The sequence below is a fragment of the Eublepharis macularius genome, chromosome 13, assembly GCF_028583425.1.
Source record: "Eublepharis macularius isolate TG4126 chromosome 13, MPM_Emac_v1.0, whole genome shotgun sequence".
In the NCBI taxonomy this organism is placed as follows: Eukaryota; Metazoa; Chordata; class Lepidosauria; order Squamata; family Eublepharidae; genus Eublepharis; species Eublepharis macularius.
Genome location: NC_072802.1, coordinates 48,094,994 through 48,108,362, shown reverse-complemented (window position 1 = coordinate 48,108,362; position 13,369 = coordinate 48,094,994). Strand labels below are relative to the sequence as shown.

General features: G+C 44.8%; 1 protein-coding gene across 5 annotated transcripts; it reads right to left on the bottom strand.

Moving 5' to 3' along the window:
- Positions 1 to 1,285: 1,285 nt before the first annotated feature.
- On the bottom strand, positions 1,286 to 11,537 carry LRRC74B (leucine rich repeat containing 74B). Of its 5 annotated transcripts, none has more exons than XM_054996646.1 (10): positions 11,391 to 11,537; positions 9,613 to 9,763; positions 9,021 to 9,163; positions 7,992 to 8,124; positions 7,330 to 7,536; positions 5,458 to 5,567; positions 4,680 to 4,795; positions 3,773 to 3,851; positions 3,596 to 3,691; positions 1,286 to 2,576 (listed from the first exon to the last, which is right to left on the bottom strand). In XM_054996646.1, the coding sequence occupies exons 1-10, from the start codon at positions 11,523 to 11,525 to the stop codon at positions 2,454 to 2,456; spliced, it is 1,293 nt and encodes a 430-aa protein (XP_054852621.1). In that variant the 5' UTR covers positions 11,526 to 11,537; the 3' UTR covers positions 1,286 to 2,453. The 5 variants fall into 5 exon arrangements, with proteins under 5 accessions (XP_054852621.1, XP_054852622.1, XP_054852623.1 ...); XM_054996647.1 differs by having other exon boundaries at positions 9,021 to 9,136; XM_054996648.1 differs by lacking the exon at positions 3,596 to 3,691.
- Between the last annotated feature and the right edge of the window lie 1,832 nt (positions 11,538 to 13,369).

Genomic DNA, 13,369 nt, shown 5'->3' with positions numbered 1-13,369 from the left:
TGAATGCCATGCAGATGGGAAGGTGCACAATTTTGTAAATCTTGCCCACATCAGTGCCATTTTCCTTCCTCACAGCCACCAGTGGTTTTTTTTGTTAGAAGGAAGTAATTAACAGAGCATTGTGAAACAATAATGTTAAAATTATCAATTGCAAAAGTACACTAGTCCCCAACGTTAATTTTTAAAAGGTCTCTAACCCTTTTCATTGTGGAGTTATAAGGGAAAAGGTGGGGGATGGCAGCCACAAGAATATGTGAGAAAGTCTCTTTCTACCTTCTTGGAATTTAAGACCATTAATTTTTATCTTGCCCTCTGGAGGAACAGAGGAAAAGTCTTTATCTTCCATGTAACAACCCTTCAGATACCTGAAGACTGCAATCACACACTCCATACCCCATTCTCCAATCTAGACTCATTTGTTCCCCATAGGATCACCACAACTCTAATTTGCTGCATCTCAGGAAGTCTGGGAGGCACCACACTTTCCAGGATGGGAGATCAGAAGAATAATTTCCAGGCGATCAGCTGAGAATCAGCTCTTGATCACCCCTCTAAAAACTCTATTGGGTTCAGGGCAAAATTTCCCCAGCCACAGATCAGAAACTGATTCCCATCTGATCCCTGATTAGCTGGGAGTTGGCTTCTGTGGGGTGCAAGTAGCCTATTCCTGCAAATTCACAGTCTGCAAATAGCCTGTCAATTAATTAGCTGCCTGATCACCACTGGTAAAGGTGAAGTGAGCCGAACTGACAGGCAGTACACCCCAGGGCCAAACTGCTTGTTACATTCAATGGCCATTATCTGATCACCCAGCATACAGTTTAACACTGAAAAGCAACCACAGGAAGGTGGGTGGCGGTGGTGGAATACGGATCAGGACCCCAGCAGTGGGATAGATAATACACAAATTTTATACCATCATAACCTGTGGGGGGGGGGGGAGAAAGGCAGAGAGAGATTGACTATCTTTTTTTTAAATTACTGGGGCTATAAACAGCTGAGAAGGCCCACCAATCAGGAAAAAGGGGCAAGTTTAGGAGTGGTGGGCTCTGTGATCCCTATTCATATTCACATGCCATCCCCCATGACTACTTTTAAGGCTAAGCAACATAAATTACGGACTCTAATCATAACTACTGAGTGAGCTGTGCAATTTAATCCTTAGCAATCAAAAGTTTGGGGAATACAGGGTTAAACATTAGAACAGTGCAGCATTAGCAGATAAGAGATGGGGGAGGCATTCTAAGGCCTGCCTCCCCGTTAGGTATAAAGTGAAGAAAGAATGGAGAATCAGACAGTTACTTTATTGCTTATGATCAATTCCATCACAATATATGCATAAAACCAAGACAGACCACTTCTCATAAGAAGCATACAACAACATTTGGAGATGACATGATTATGGACTCCCCTCCCATCATTCACAGCAGCAAATCAGAAAGGGAAGATCAGGGACTCTGCTGGGCCACTTAGCATTCAAGCTTTTCTCAGGAAACCTAACAAAAATATACCAAAGCACTATCCTCTTGCAATTGCTCTTGCTACCATGGACTTTCCCCAAGGGCCTAGCCAGATAAGACATTGCTGTTGTGTAAATGAACATTTCCTTGGCCCACAGACTGTTCTAGCCACATTTGCAATGTCCCTCATGTCCCCTTGCTGTTGCCCAAGCGAAACTCTTTGTTTAGGGTTTCCATCACCCAGATGCCATCCCAAGATTCCTTGAAATTTTTAGCATGATCCTTTCCTCTTTCAAATAATAGGGCATATTATTTTTGGCATCACCACATGAGCACAAGGTGGTGTCAATAATAACTTATGGTGTGTATGAAGAAAACTGCACGCGACCAATTTTGAATTCCCCCCACCCCCAATTAACTCTCCCAGTCCAAAGCTGCAATTAGCCATGTCGGTTTTTTTTTTAAGGCCAAGCCTTTAACTCTCGTCCCCCAAAGCCATGGCCCCAATCCAAATCCTCTCCTCTCGTACTTTTTAGTGGTAAAGAAAACATCAGGAGAGCTGATCACCTGTCTCTCATGTAGTGTGCCATGTAGTCCTTAGTAAAGCATCAGTGAAATGTATGAAGGAGAAGTGTCTCCCCCTCTCTCCCTACCTTTTTTTCCAATTGGGGATTTTGTTAGGTGGGGGAGGGTCTATGTACCGGAGGGGTTTCTAACACTGTTTGGATGTTGACAGATGACAATGGTTCATTTAGAGCACTAAAGGCTCTGAATGAGAGCACTGTCTGGATGTAGACAGATGACTCAGGTATTGTATCTCTTGAGTGGCTGTCGTCTCTGCCCCAACAGATTTTGCAGTTTTCCAATACACTAAAAACCTGCAAGACCTGGTTGACCAGAGGTAACAGTGGGGTGTGAGTGGCTAAGAGGCATGGAGACTTCTCACATGACATTTAAGCAACACTTTTGCCCTCCATGACCCCAAGAGGGGATTTACACCTTGGATTGGTCTGCTCTGAATGAAAGTCTGGTCCCATCGTATTTGATCTGAAGGCCTGGAAAGGTTTCTTGGACAGCGTCACAGAGGCTTGTAAAGTCCTGCTTCAATACAATCTCCTGAAAAGGAAGAAAAGACCCTCTATTACATATAAGGTTAGAGCCAGCTAACTTTTAACAGAATCTTGCCCAGTTTCCCTCCTTAAAGTCCTTGGCCCACATGGCTTTTGTCTTGGCAGGTCCCATGATACCCAGCATAGCCTTTTTTGAGTGGATGAATAGGATCCTTCTTTCTTTTTGCACCTGCTGAGAAGCTGGCTGTATACAACCAAAGATTTCTTGGGGGGAGGGGGAGAAGGACAGTTCTTACAGAACAGCTCTCCTACAGCTGCCCAGCACAATATGAAATACAAACCAGCCTCAGGTAAGAGGCGGAAATGTCACCTTCAGGGGGACATAACAGATAACTAAAGCAAATGGCCAGAGAAGAAAGAAGTCAGAACAAAGCTCCTTATCAATCAAAAGAGTAAAGTGACCATGCCCACGAGAAGGGAAAGTGCTGAGCTTCCACTGTACTGGGGAAGGCTTAGCAGTAGAGGGTACCGGCCACAGAGATTTTGTGAGGGGCAGGGAGAACATAGGACTAGCCTTGCTGGAGTGGACCCAGGTTCTCCAGCATTCTGCTTTAAGCCAGATACTTCTATTAAGTTTGCAAGCAGTTTCAGAAGGAAGCAGCCCTTTCCTACTGAATTTCCTAAGCATTTGATGTTTAGAGATATACTGCTTATGTATATGGAGTTTCCATTTAGCCATCACTGCTAATAGCTGCTGATGGTCCTCCACAAATTGTCTAATCCAAACTAGGGGCAATGACTCCCACAAGCTAATTATTAATTCTGTAAAACAGCAGCAACCAACCTACCACCACATGAGTGTCCCATCACCCACTTCCAAAAGATCTCAACCCCTGTTCACAGCATTGCCCTCTACTACAAACAGTTGAGTGATTTCTCTTGCATCACACCCTCCAACCTTTAACAAAGCCCCATTGTACAAGTAGAGACTAATCCTGATAATCCTGAATCACCTCCTGTAATTTTCAGACCACACCATGCTCCCTTCAGTCAATGAACACCTACTGAAAAATCCAGGACTTCTAAGACGGCACCAAGATTTGCTTGGATAGCTTTCAGAATCCTAATGCAGCCTTCACTCTGTATGGGGTTTCTGACCATCTGCAGATCACAACAGGGAAATGGATTTGTTTCTTTTATGGCAAAGTTTCAGGATCCAGCCTTCTCTGAAATGCTACTTACACTGAGGCTCTTTAGAGTCTTGTTTTCTTTCAGGCCCAAAGCAAGGCAAAGAGCTCCTTCCAGTGAAATGCGATTATTGCTGAGAACAAAGTGAGAAGACAGAGCAATCTTCAGCTCTTTTCCACAATTTATTCTGTAATTTTTGCATAATTCTGGTTCCAGAGAGAGGCAAGGAGTTGCAGTGCACCAACGCCTCCCCTTCCAGGCCCTGGAAATTTGATTCAGTAACTTATTTTCTGAGCTTTCAGCCAGCCTTGCCCACACACTCTGAAGTGAACTTTCACAATAAGGAGGACTAGAACATTTCATTCTCTCTTTTTTTTTCAAAAGTGAAAGAGAGATTCTCAAGAAGGTAAATGGCACATTATGTACTGAAGCATTTTCTATGCATTTTCGGAAACTCCACAGAAGATCAGCATGCACATTCCCTTTTATTCTCAAAGGGTTGTGAGGTCCAGTGGGAATACCAAATCCCAGCACAGCTATGTCCTTATTGGGCAAGGCAGAAAGGCCAAGTTGACAGACGGGAAGTCTTGGACATGAAGGTAGACCATTACTATACCCAGCATTATTACAAGAGAGAGAGAGAGAGAGAGAGAGAGAGAAAACGGGTCTGCTGTGGGGAGTGGCAACTCCTGTGATGCTCCCACTTTCAGCTTTCCTGCTCAGGAGCATTTGGAATGTTACGGCTACAAATGTAAGCTGAAAGTGTCCCCAGTTCAAATCTCAACCCACTTATGAACATATTCCTGGCCCTTTAGCAAGTCAGGAGCCCTTCCCTTCAGCTCCCCCACAGACAATAAGGAGAGAGAATTAAAGATCTACATCACAGGGCTGTTGTAAGGATTACTGAGAAAAAGCTCTGAACTTTCAAGAAGAAGTATACGCACTTTTAAAATGTTATTACCCAACATAAAGTTCTTCTAGCACATTATTGATTTTCAGGGCCTCACCCAGGGCAGCAGCTCCCTTGTTGCCAAAGCCATTGTAGGAGAGATCCAACACCCGAAGGAATATGTTGGCCTGTGGAGGGGGGGACAATGGAGCTGTTAGAGCATTTCACACTCTGGTCTTATGAGGGCCCTCTTTTAGAGGGGAATGTATCCTTTAAATGCACACCTACAGCCTGTCTTGGGGTGACCTGGATTGCTGCCCCAAGGTCCAGGCTCAGTGGCATCACCGAGGAGGGAAATACTCAGAAATCCAGAAAATGCCACTAGAAAACTTGATGGACACATTTTTGGGGAATTTGCAGCTACCAGTTATTTCAGAATGAAAAAGTGTGCTGAATCCTTTATGCCAGAGGATATAAAATTTGGCAACGGAGATCTTCAAATTCAGAGTATGTTTTCATTAAGGAATTCTTGGCAGCAATCAATTCTCCCCAGACCATTTTTACCATTTTTCTGAAATCTAAAAGACCTATCCATGTAAATCCAGACCTTAGCAATGCTAACCACAGAGGTCAAGAATCTCTCATGTGACCCTTTTGTTACACAAATATCCTATAAATCCAAATGCTTCCCAAGTAACAAAAACTAGGCTGACTTGTGTACTTCCAAGTCAGACCACCTCATCAGTGGCAAATGCTCCCATTAAGTTTTGGCACTACAACAGCACTAAACAACAATGGCATGTTTAGCAGGATGAAAATGATGGGAAGAGTGCAGTTCTTAAGTTCTTACCCCCAAACCTTTGGCAACAGCAACCGCTCCTTGGCCTCGGAAGCAGTTCCAGCTGAGATCGAGCTCTTTCATGCCTGCATTTTCTGCAATAGCTGCTCCAAGCTCCTCCCCTGAAAAAAATGTTGGAAAAGAGGAATGGGAGGTCTGGGTAGCAAGTATGATATTCAGACACATTCAAGAGACCTCCTCCCCTTAAGTTTTGCCCAAAGCGCCCTGCTGACAATTTATGATAACTTGCATGGCTGCAGTCATATTTGAAGTCAACAAGAGAACAAGGCTTCTTGATCACTGCAGTGAGAGTGGCTCAATATTCTCAACACAGTAAGAGGGTGAAGGAGAGGAAGAACGAGGTGAAAAAGGAGCCACAAGCAGAGAGAAGATGTGCCACAGGAAAGTGCAGATGGTACAACCAACTTAAAGGAATCCTGCAAGTGAGCCAAGCCAGAGAGGTAGATACAACTGGCTGGGTAGATCTCCTGCAAAAGCCCCACGGTAGTGAACGTGAGCTGTATGTGAGCACAGGAGGAGGCCTGCAAAGGAGATAGATTGATGTCCCACATCAGTGAAGGGAAGGGATTCATCTGACTGCCTCAGGCAACAAGACATCCAGGGCTAGCCCTGGTGACTCCAGCCGGACATATGATGAAAGTCAACAGGCTGTGCAGAATTTCAGAGTAGCTTGAGTTTCTGGACAGCAGCAATGCTTTCTCAGCTTTGGACTAAAATTTTGAAGAGGGTGCATGCGGCAAAGGGGTGGTGGTGATAGGTTCCTTTTCCTGGGCTGTATTGCCCCCATTTCAACAAAGATAACTAATGGAACACTTCTCCCCCACTGAGTCCGACCTTTGCTTTCCCTCTTTTCTTTTGTTTCTTCTATCACTAAAGTTGTTCCTGCACTGCCCTGTACCTCCCTGTTGTCTGGGCATGCTCTCCCTCTTTCCTGTTTTCCATCAACTCCACTGTGTCCTCAACAAAAGGTAAGATGGAGGGGGAAACCTGATTAGGAGCAAGGTGAGGCTCTTTCTGTGCACAGAGCAAATGAGGTGTCTCCCAGCATCAAGGTTGTTCAGCGAGGGAAATACAAGACGACAGAAGCCAAGCGCATGAAACTGAGAGAGCAGTTAAGCCTTGAAGCACAAGGGATAAGCATGATGTTAAAAATGAACAGTCACAGGAAAGAAATGAAGCTGATCCATAGAGGGAGGAAGAAATGACCACATCACCTGCATTCAGAAGAGAATATTGACAAATGTTAGCACATGGCCCCAAAGGAACAAAACAGGCTAAGTGACACCCTTTTTCTGGATTCCCTTTCCTTTGTGAAAGGGTATGCAGACGTCCAAGTGGCAGAGAATTGTTCTTCAGGCAGAACAATAAGCTAGTTGCTAGCTCTCAACTGTACACAGTTATGCTCCTAATTAACACAAATATTTTTTTGTTCCCAGAGGCAGATCATGGCCTATCCACAAAATAGTACAATCCACTGGGAACTTTTCCTGCTAACTCATCCCCTCCCCTCCATACAAACACACAAGAAATGAATGGGAAATTAAAAGAGAACAAATTTATTGCTAATTTCCCCAGCATTTATAGTTATGAAAATAGTGCATGGTAATTTCCACTCAGAACAATTAACATTTCAAATGCACTTAATGCAGAGTTGGGGACAGTTGCCCAACTCAGGCAACATCATTCTAGTTTCCCACTTCAAGCACCAAACTCTCTTGGGGAGGATTCCTGGCCCTGGCCTAGATGGAACATCTACAGCCACTGGCTCATAAACCACTTTGTCTCCATTAAACCCCTCCTCTAAACACTCCCCCATCCCCTTAATGCAACAGGTACCTGCCACTGTCAGAGAAGCCCCTTTACCTGCTGACTCCCCAAGGGAGTTATGACTCAGATCAAGAGATTTCACTTTATTGTTGGTCAAGAGGGCGCTGGCAAGATATTTGGCCGCCTGATCGTTTAATTCATTTCCCGAGAGTTTCAGGGTGACAAGCGTGGTATTTTCCTGAAGCATAGCAGACAAGGCCTTGGCCCCTTCAGCCCCCAGCCTGTTCTCAGATAAATCAACATCTGTGGGAGAAGAATACCATCCTTTAGCCCTACTGAAAAAAGATTCTCCTCCTCTGGTCCCAGACCTGTTTTCTTTGTTTTCCACAGCGTTCCTGTTAATTTCTTGACTAGTCAGAATTAGAAACCAATTGAGGCGCCCGCTCTCAAAATGGCTGATCTCCTGGACAATCTCTCAAGGATGCCTCTGCTTCCCCCTCTCCCATTTCTGTATCTCCTAGACTCAAGAAAGTAAACACAAACCCCCCAAAGCACACACAAAATATGGAATATAAAACCTTTCTCAGACTCATTCATAGTAACCTGCTGAAACTTCACTATGAAACCTAATCTCTAGAAACTTAGCTGAAAGGGACCCACAGGACATGCAAAAGCACCTCAATATCTATTTGAGTGTGTTTCATATGGATAACAGTTTGCTAAAGCACTTCTCAAACCCACAGAATTACAGGGCAAACCTGAAATGTAGCAATTTTCCTTTAACATCTCTGCCACAGCAGTTGTCCCATCTCCATTCAGCCAATTGTCCCTTAGGTTTAATTTCACAACAGATGTATTGCTTGCCAGGGAAAGAGCCACAGCTTTGGCCCCCTGAAATAGGGAAAAAAGATGTGAGAGAACTAGGAGCAAAGAATACAATATTGTCTGATGATGGGTCAGAGCAAGCACGGCTACTGACTCAGGTCAAAACTCGAAATAAAATAGATGCTGTTTCCTCTTCTTTGAGGATTATATAACCTTGGATGGGTCAATGGTGCAAACTCTTCTCCTCAGCTAGTTTTAATTTATTTCATTTTTAGTCACTAGACACCTTATTTGGATTTGTTTTATCTCAATTTATGAACTAGCTATAAAAATCAAGGGGGTGAATATATGTTGATAGATGTTATTATATTACATAATGTATTATTATACATTTGTTGTTTTTGTTAGTATGCTTCATATCAAGAAGAGTTAATTAAAATTTTATAAGACTAGTGCAAACTAAGTAGGTTGGGGGGGGGTCTAAAGCATATTAAAAAAAACACAAAAATTCCTTTACAGTGCCATCCTAGGCACTGTTACACATTTCTAAGTCCCCTGAAGTCAATGAGCTTAAAACTCTGTAACTCTGCTTAGTGGAGCCTCAATGTGCATTTTAATACCTCTTTTAGTATTTCACAGCATCTGGGTTGCATCAGCATCTGATAATTAAAGATTCTGCTACACTTCCAAGAGCTCATAATATTTCACTTTTTTTTTTAAATTAACAACTCTGTAAGAAGCCCACATCGCTACCCTCATACTGCAGATGGAAAGGAAGGAATACTGGTGAAGCAGAGGGTTGCCTCTAGCCACTCGGAAAGGTAATGGCAGAGGCAAAAGCTGAACTGGGATTCCCCAGCTGTCTTTGCTATCTATCTGATTGGAGAGTTGCTAATTAATCCCCCAAACTAGTCCTGTACAGACAAAAGAGCCAAAGAAAAGGGATTTTCGCCAGGTGTTACCTTTGGGCCGAGGCCACGGTGCATCAGACACAGCTCAGAATCCTTCATGTGCCGTATAAAATAAGAGACGGGGGTGACACCATATGCTTGGCAGATGTCAAGGTATTTGGCTTTTCCTGTTGGATCATAAACCTTCTTAGAATCTAATTCCGAGGGGAGGGGAGGAAAAAAAAAGATTAAACTCCCAAGAAAATACAACATATAAAAACCAATGAAGCCAGTCAGTGGAACAAGCCAGCCTATTAACATGTGGATATTCTATTTGAATCCAATGGCATCTTAGTCTTAAGAGTCGCAAAGCACAGCAAGGCATCATATACCCTAGAAGCAGATCTGGCCATCTCCTGTTCTTCCTCTCTACCTCCTTCGTGGGGTCTGGAAGAAGGCAGGCCAGGAGAGCAGACCCCAGCAGCCAGTACCATAACTGTCCATGCCAAGCACCCAGCCCATAGCACTGGGGCTGGAGGTACCACTCAGGGCTGCTGCTTGCCACTGGCAAGCCTCCCTTCTGGCTCTCTGGGCAATCACTTATGTCCTTCTAAATGGGTGGGCCAGCTCTGGTATAACTTCTTTCGCAAAGTCCATCTCATACCTTCTGTTTCCAGGTCTGTATCCCACTCTTCCTCACTTTCAACATCTTCCTTCACCTCCTCTTCACATCCCCTCTCTTCTGAATCATCTTCAGTGTTCTCCACATGCAAGCTTTCATTTTCCTGGGGTTCAGCAACAGATCTCGGACTAGCCTTTCACAACATGAAATCAAGATATGCACCCATGTGTACATGCCCACATGTATGTGCACTTACTAGGTGAGAAGGTAATAAAGCAGAAGTTTATCTATCAACACCGTTAAGCAACAGAGAGAATTAAACAAAATAGGTATTTTAATATGCTAGAAACATCTGAGAAAGATTGAACCACTAGCGCATGTGAGTTGATGTTTCCATTTTGAAGTGCTTGGCACATTTCAGTGAGCACCTCTGCAGTCTGCAGTATTCCAGAAGAGCCCAGGCCTTATGGGGATCTAAGTGCTAGATCTGCTGGGCTGGACCTCCTATCTCAGGGCTGCTGCTCACCAAAGAAGTCAGCTAGAGTTCAAGACTTTTGCAGATCATGTTATTGATGTTTACTCAGAAGTCAGTCCCATCAAGTAAGTTGGTTTGAGTTTGCAATACTAACTCTCCACTATGTGTGCACAGGTTGCAGACTTAAGAACATAATTCTATGCATATTTGCTTCCACTGCGATCATTTTTTTTTGCAGTGCCAATTCCCCCAGCAGAGCAAATAACTCCTCAGGGTCATTTTGGTGCAGGGAAATGGCACAATGAGAAGGCTGAAGCCCCTTCTCCCCTTGAATTGCAGTTCTGATCCAAATCAGACCCAAGCAGTACATGAGAACTTAGTTCCCAGCAGCTGTCATCTGACTAAAGGGAATTAGAGTCAGATCAAGGGATAAAATACATATAATGGCCACAAAATTTCTCCTCATAGAATTAGAATTCATGGCAACTCAATCATATTAACTGACGGTACATTTAGGGCAGATAAAAGAAAATCCTTCTTCATGCTAGCCTTCAATTAATATACGGAATCTGCCATCATGATAAGAGCAGATTGCTGTTAGTCTTGGTGGGATTAAAAAGGGATCAGATTATGGAGTCGTGGGAGGAAATCTAATGACTGATATCAACTGCAATAACTAAATTGAATCTCCATGTTCAGGCAGCATACCAGGCATTAGCAGCAAACCACATGGGGAAGGCTGTTGCTTTCACACCCCTCCCAGAGAAATGTGGATGGACGATATTAAGAACTATGTTGGAGTCTTAAATGAATCTACCTGATTCCATCTGGCAAGGCAGTTTCCATGCATAAGCTAAAAATTGCATTGCCCAGGACAGCCCACAACAGAACCCCAATGCTCAGTCATAAACTCTGCCTATCAGATACTGGAGACATGGCTGCTGGCACTTGGCTAGAACTGGATGCTTGGCTAGAAAGATTTTAGGCACACCATATTTCCTTGGTGGTAGTAGTGGAAAGGGCCATCCATAGCTGACTTAGGCGACCCCTGGTGGGTTTTTCATGGCAAGCGACTAACAGAGGTGGTTTGTCATTGTCTTGCTCTGCAACCCTGGTCTTCGTTGGTGGTCTCCCATCCAATTACTAACCAAGGTTGACCTTGCTTAGCTTCTGAGATCTTAGGAGATCAGGCTTGCCTGCGCTATCTAGGTCAGAGCCATACTACTTTACGACAGAGATTTCAGCATCCCAAAACTTCCTCTGCCAAGACCTACAATTCCCAAAGTCACTCGGGGCCAGCTCCCCGTCTCTCTTCCAGCCCGGCCTGTGGCCTAGCCTTTCTAACCTTTCCTCCTGCCTCTGAGTCTGAGGAGCTGCCGCTGCTGCTCGGACTGGCATCGAAAGAAAAGCCGCGGCCGGGCGGCTGACCCCCGACGTCGTTCTCTTGCTCTGGCACCGGCGACAGAGGCAGCCTCGGCATTTGGGCGGCTTAGACCAGTCCACTTTGTGGCTGCCATAGCAACGATGCCGCACCGGAAAGAGGGAGGAGGTGACGCTACTGGAAGGGGCGGGAGCATTCAGGGATTCACGGAGCCAATTGAAGGAGGCAGATGAAAAGGCAAGGCCTATGAAATGATGGACACTCGCGAAATCAATATTCTTGGAAGGGGGTATGTAACTTCGCATAGGATGGCAAGCGAACCTGTGGAACTCGCTGCTGCAAGATTTGGTGACAATTTATTCAAAATACAAATTCATGGAGGAGTCTACCAATTATAGCTATAATGACTAAATGTTCAGATGCAGGGTACCTCTGAACACCAGTTGTGTGTGGGGGAGGGTCTTGCTCTGTTGATGGCTTTCTCAGTGCCTGGTCACTGTTGCAAATAGTATGGTGGACTAGATGGGTTCTTAGATACTGAATTCAAAAAGCGTTTATATCACCCACACTGTATACCCCTCCCCCCCATTTGTGCCTCTTTAACATGCTACACATGGGGGGGGGGAGCGGGGATACTGATTTCAATTTGTCTCACTCAGTACCTGGCCAGAGGAAAGTTGGAGAGAATATGGAACTGTAATGTATTCAAAAAATTTCCCCATGGTGGGTGGAACTTCCACATTGGACATTAAAAGCCATTTAAAATACAAAAATATAAAATATTAGAACAATTTAACATAATGTGAACATGTAAAAACACATAGACAGAAGGAGGGTTAATAAGAGTTAGTGAGGGGATGCCAAACAAAGCAAAAAAGTCTTCACCCGCTGGCAGAGTAGAGGGAGGCAGACCTGTCTCCCTGGAGCATCACAACCGAGAAGATCGTTTCTTGGGTTGCCACCTGTCTGGCCTCAGATAGCAGGGACACCCAAGGCAGTGCCTCCAAAGATGATTGGAGGGGTCAGCTAGATTCTTATGGGAGTAAGCAGTCCTTCAGGTATGCTGATTGCAAGCTATATAGGGCTTTAAAGGGCAATACCAGCACTTTGAATTGGCCCTAAAAGCAAATTGGGAGTCAACATAGATGGAACAAGACTGTAGTAATATGGGACCTACATCTCACTCCAGTCAGTGTTGTGGTGGTAGTATTCTGTACCAGCTGTAGCTTCTGGACAGTCTTTAAGGGCAGACCCACATAGATGTTAACAAGACAAGACAGTAGCAAGATTTCTGCCCAGCAATGGCCACAACTGGCTCACCAGCCAAAGCAGGTGAAATGCACTACTAGCCACCTGTTTATTCAACAGGACCCCCAGATCCAGCAACATCCTCAAGCTACAAACCTGTTCTTTTAGGGGGAGTGCAGCCCCATCCAGCACATGAAATATCCCCATTCTCAGGTCAGACCTTTTCCAGTAGCACCTCCAGGGCTTTTTTTCAGCAGGAACTCAGTGGAGTTCCCGAACCTCTTGAAAATGGTCACATGGCTGGTGGCCCTGCCCCCTGCTCTCCAGACAGAGGGGAGTTGAGATTGCCCTCTGCGCCTTAAACTCCCCTCTGTCTGGAGAGCAGGGGGCGGGGCCACCAGCCATGTGACCATTTTCTCTGAGGGCAACCCACTGAGTTCCACCACCTCTTTTCCCAGAAAAAAAGCCCTGAGCACCTCCATTGTGTCTGGATTAAGTTTCAACTTTTTAGGCCTCAGTCCCAAAACTGAGGCACCTGTTCACAGCCTCCCTAGGATCTGCTGGAAATGTGAGATTGTGTCATTCGCATATTGATGGCAACTCAGCCCAAATCTCCAGATGCCCTCTTTCACCAGCTTCACATAGATGTTAAAAAGCATGAGGGACAAGCTGGAATTCTGCAGGACCCTGCAGGC

What these genes read in the sequence shown, in the direction of transcription:
- LRRC74B (XM_054996646.1), bottom strand. Translation starts at nt 11,525, where the DNA reads ATGCCGAGGCTGCCTCTGTCGCCGGTGCCAGAGCAAGAGAACGACGTC. An exon ending in CTAGAAGAACTTTATGTTGG is followed by an intron (nt 3,852 to 4,679) that starts GTAATAACATTT and finishes CTTTGTTCTCAG; the next exon opens with CAATAATCGCATTTCACTGG. An exon ending in TAGAAGTCCTGGATTTTTCA is followed by an intron (nt 2,577 to 3,595) that starts GTAGGTGTTCAT and finishes CTTCCTTTTCAG; the next exon opens with GAGATTGTATTGAAGCAGGA.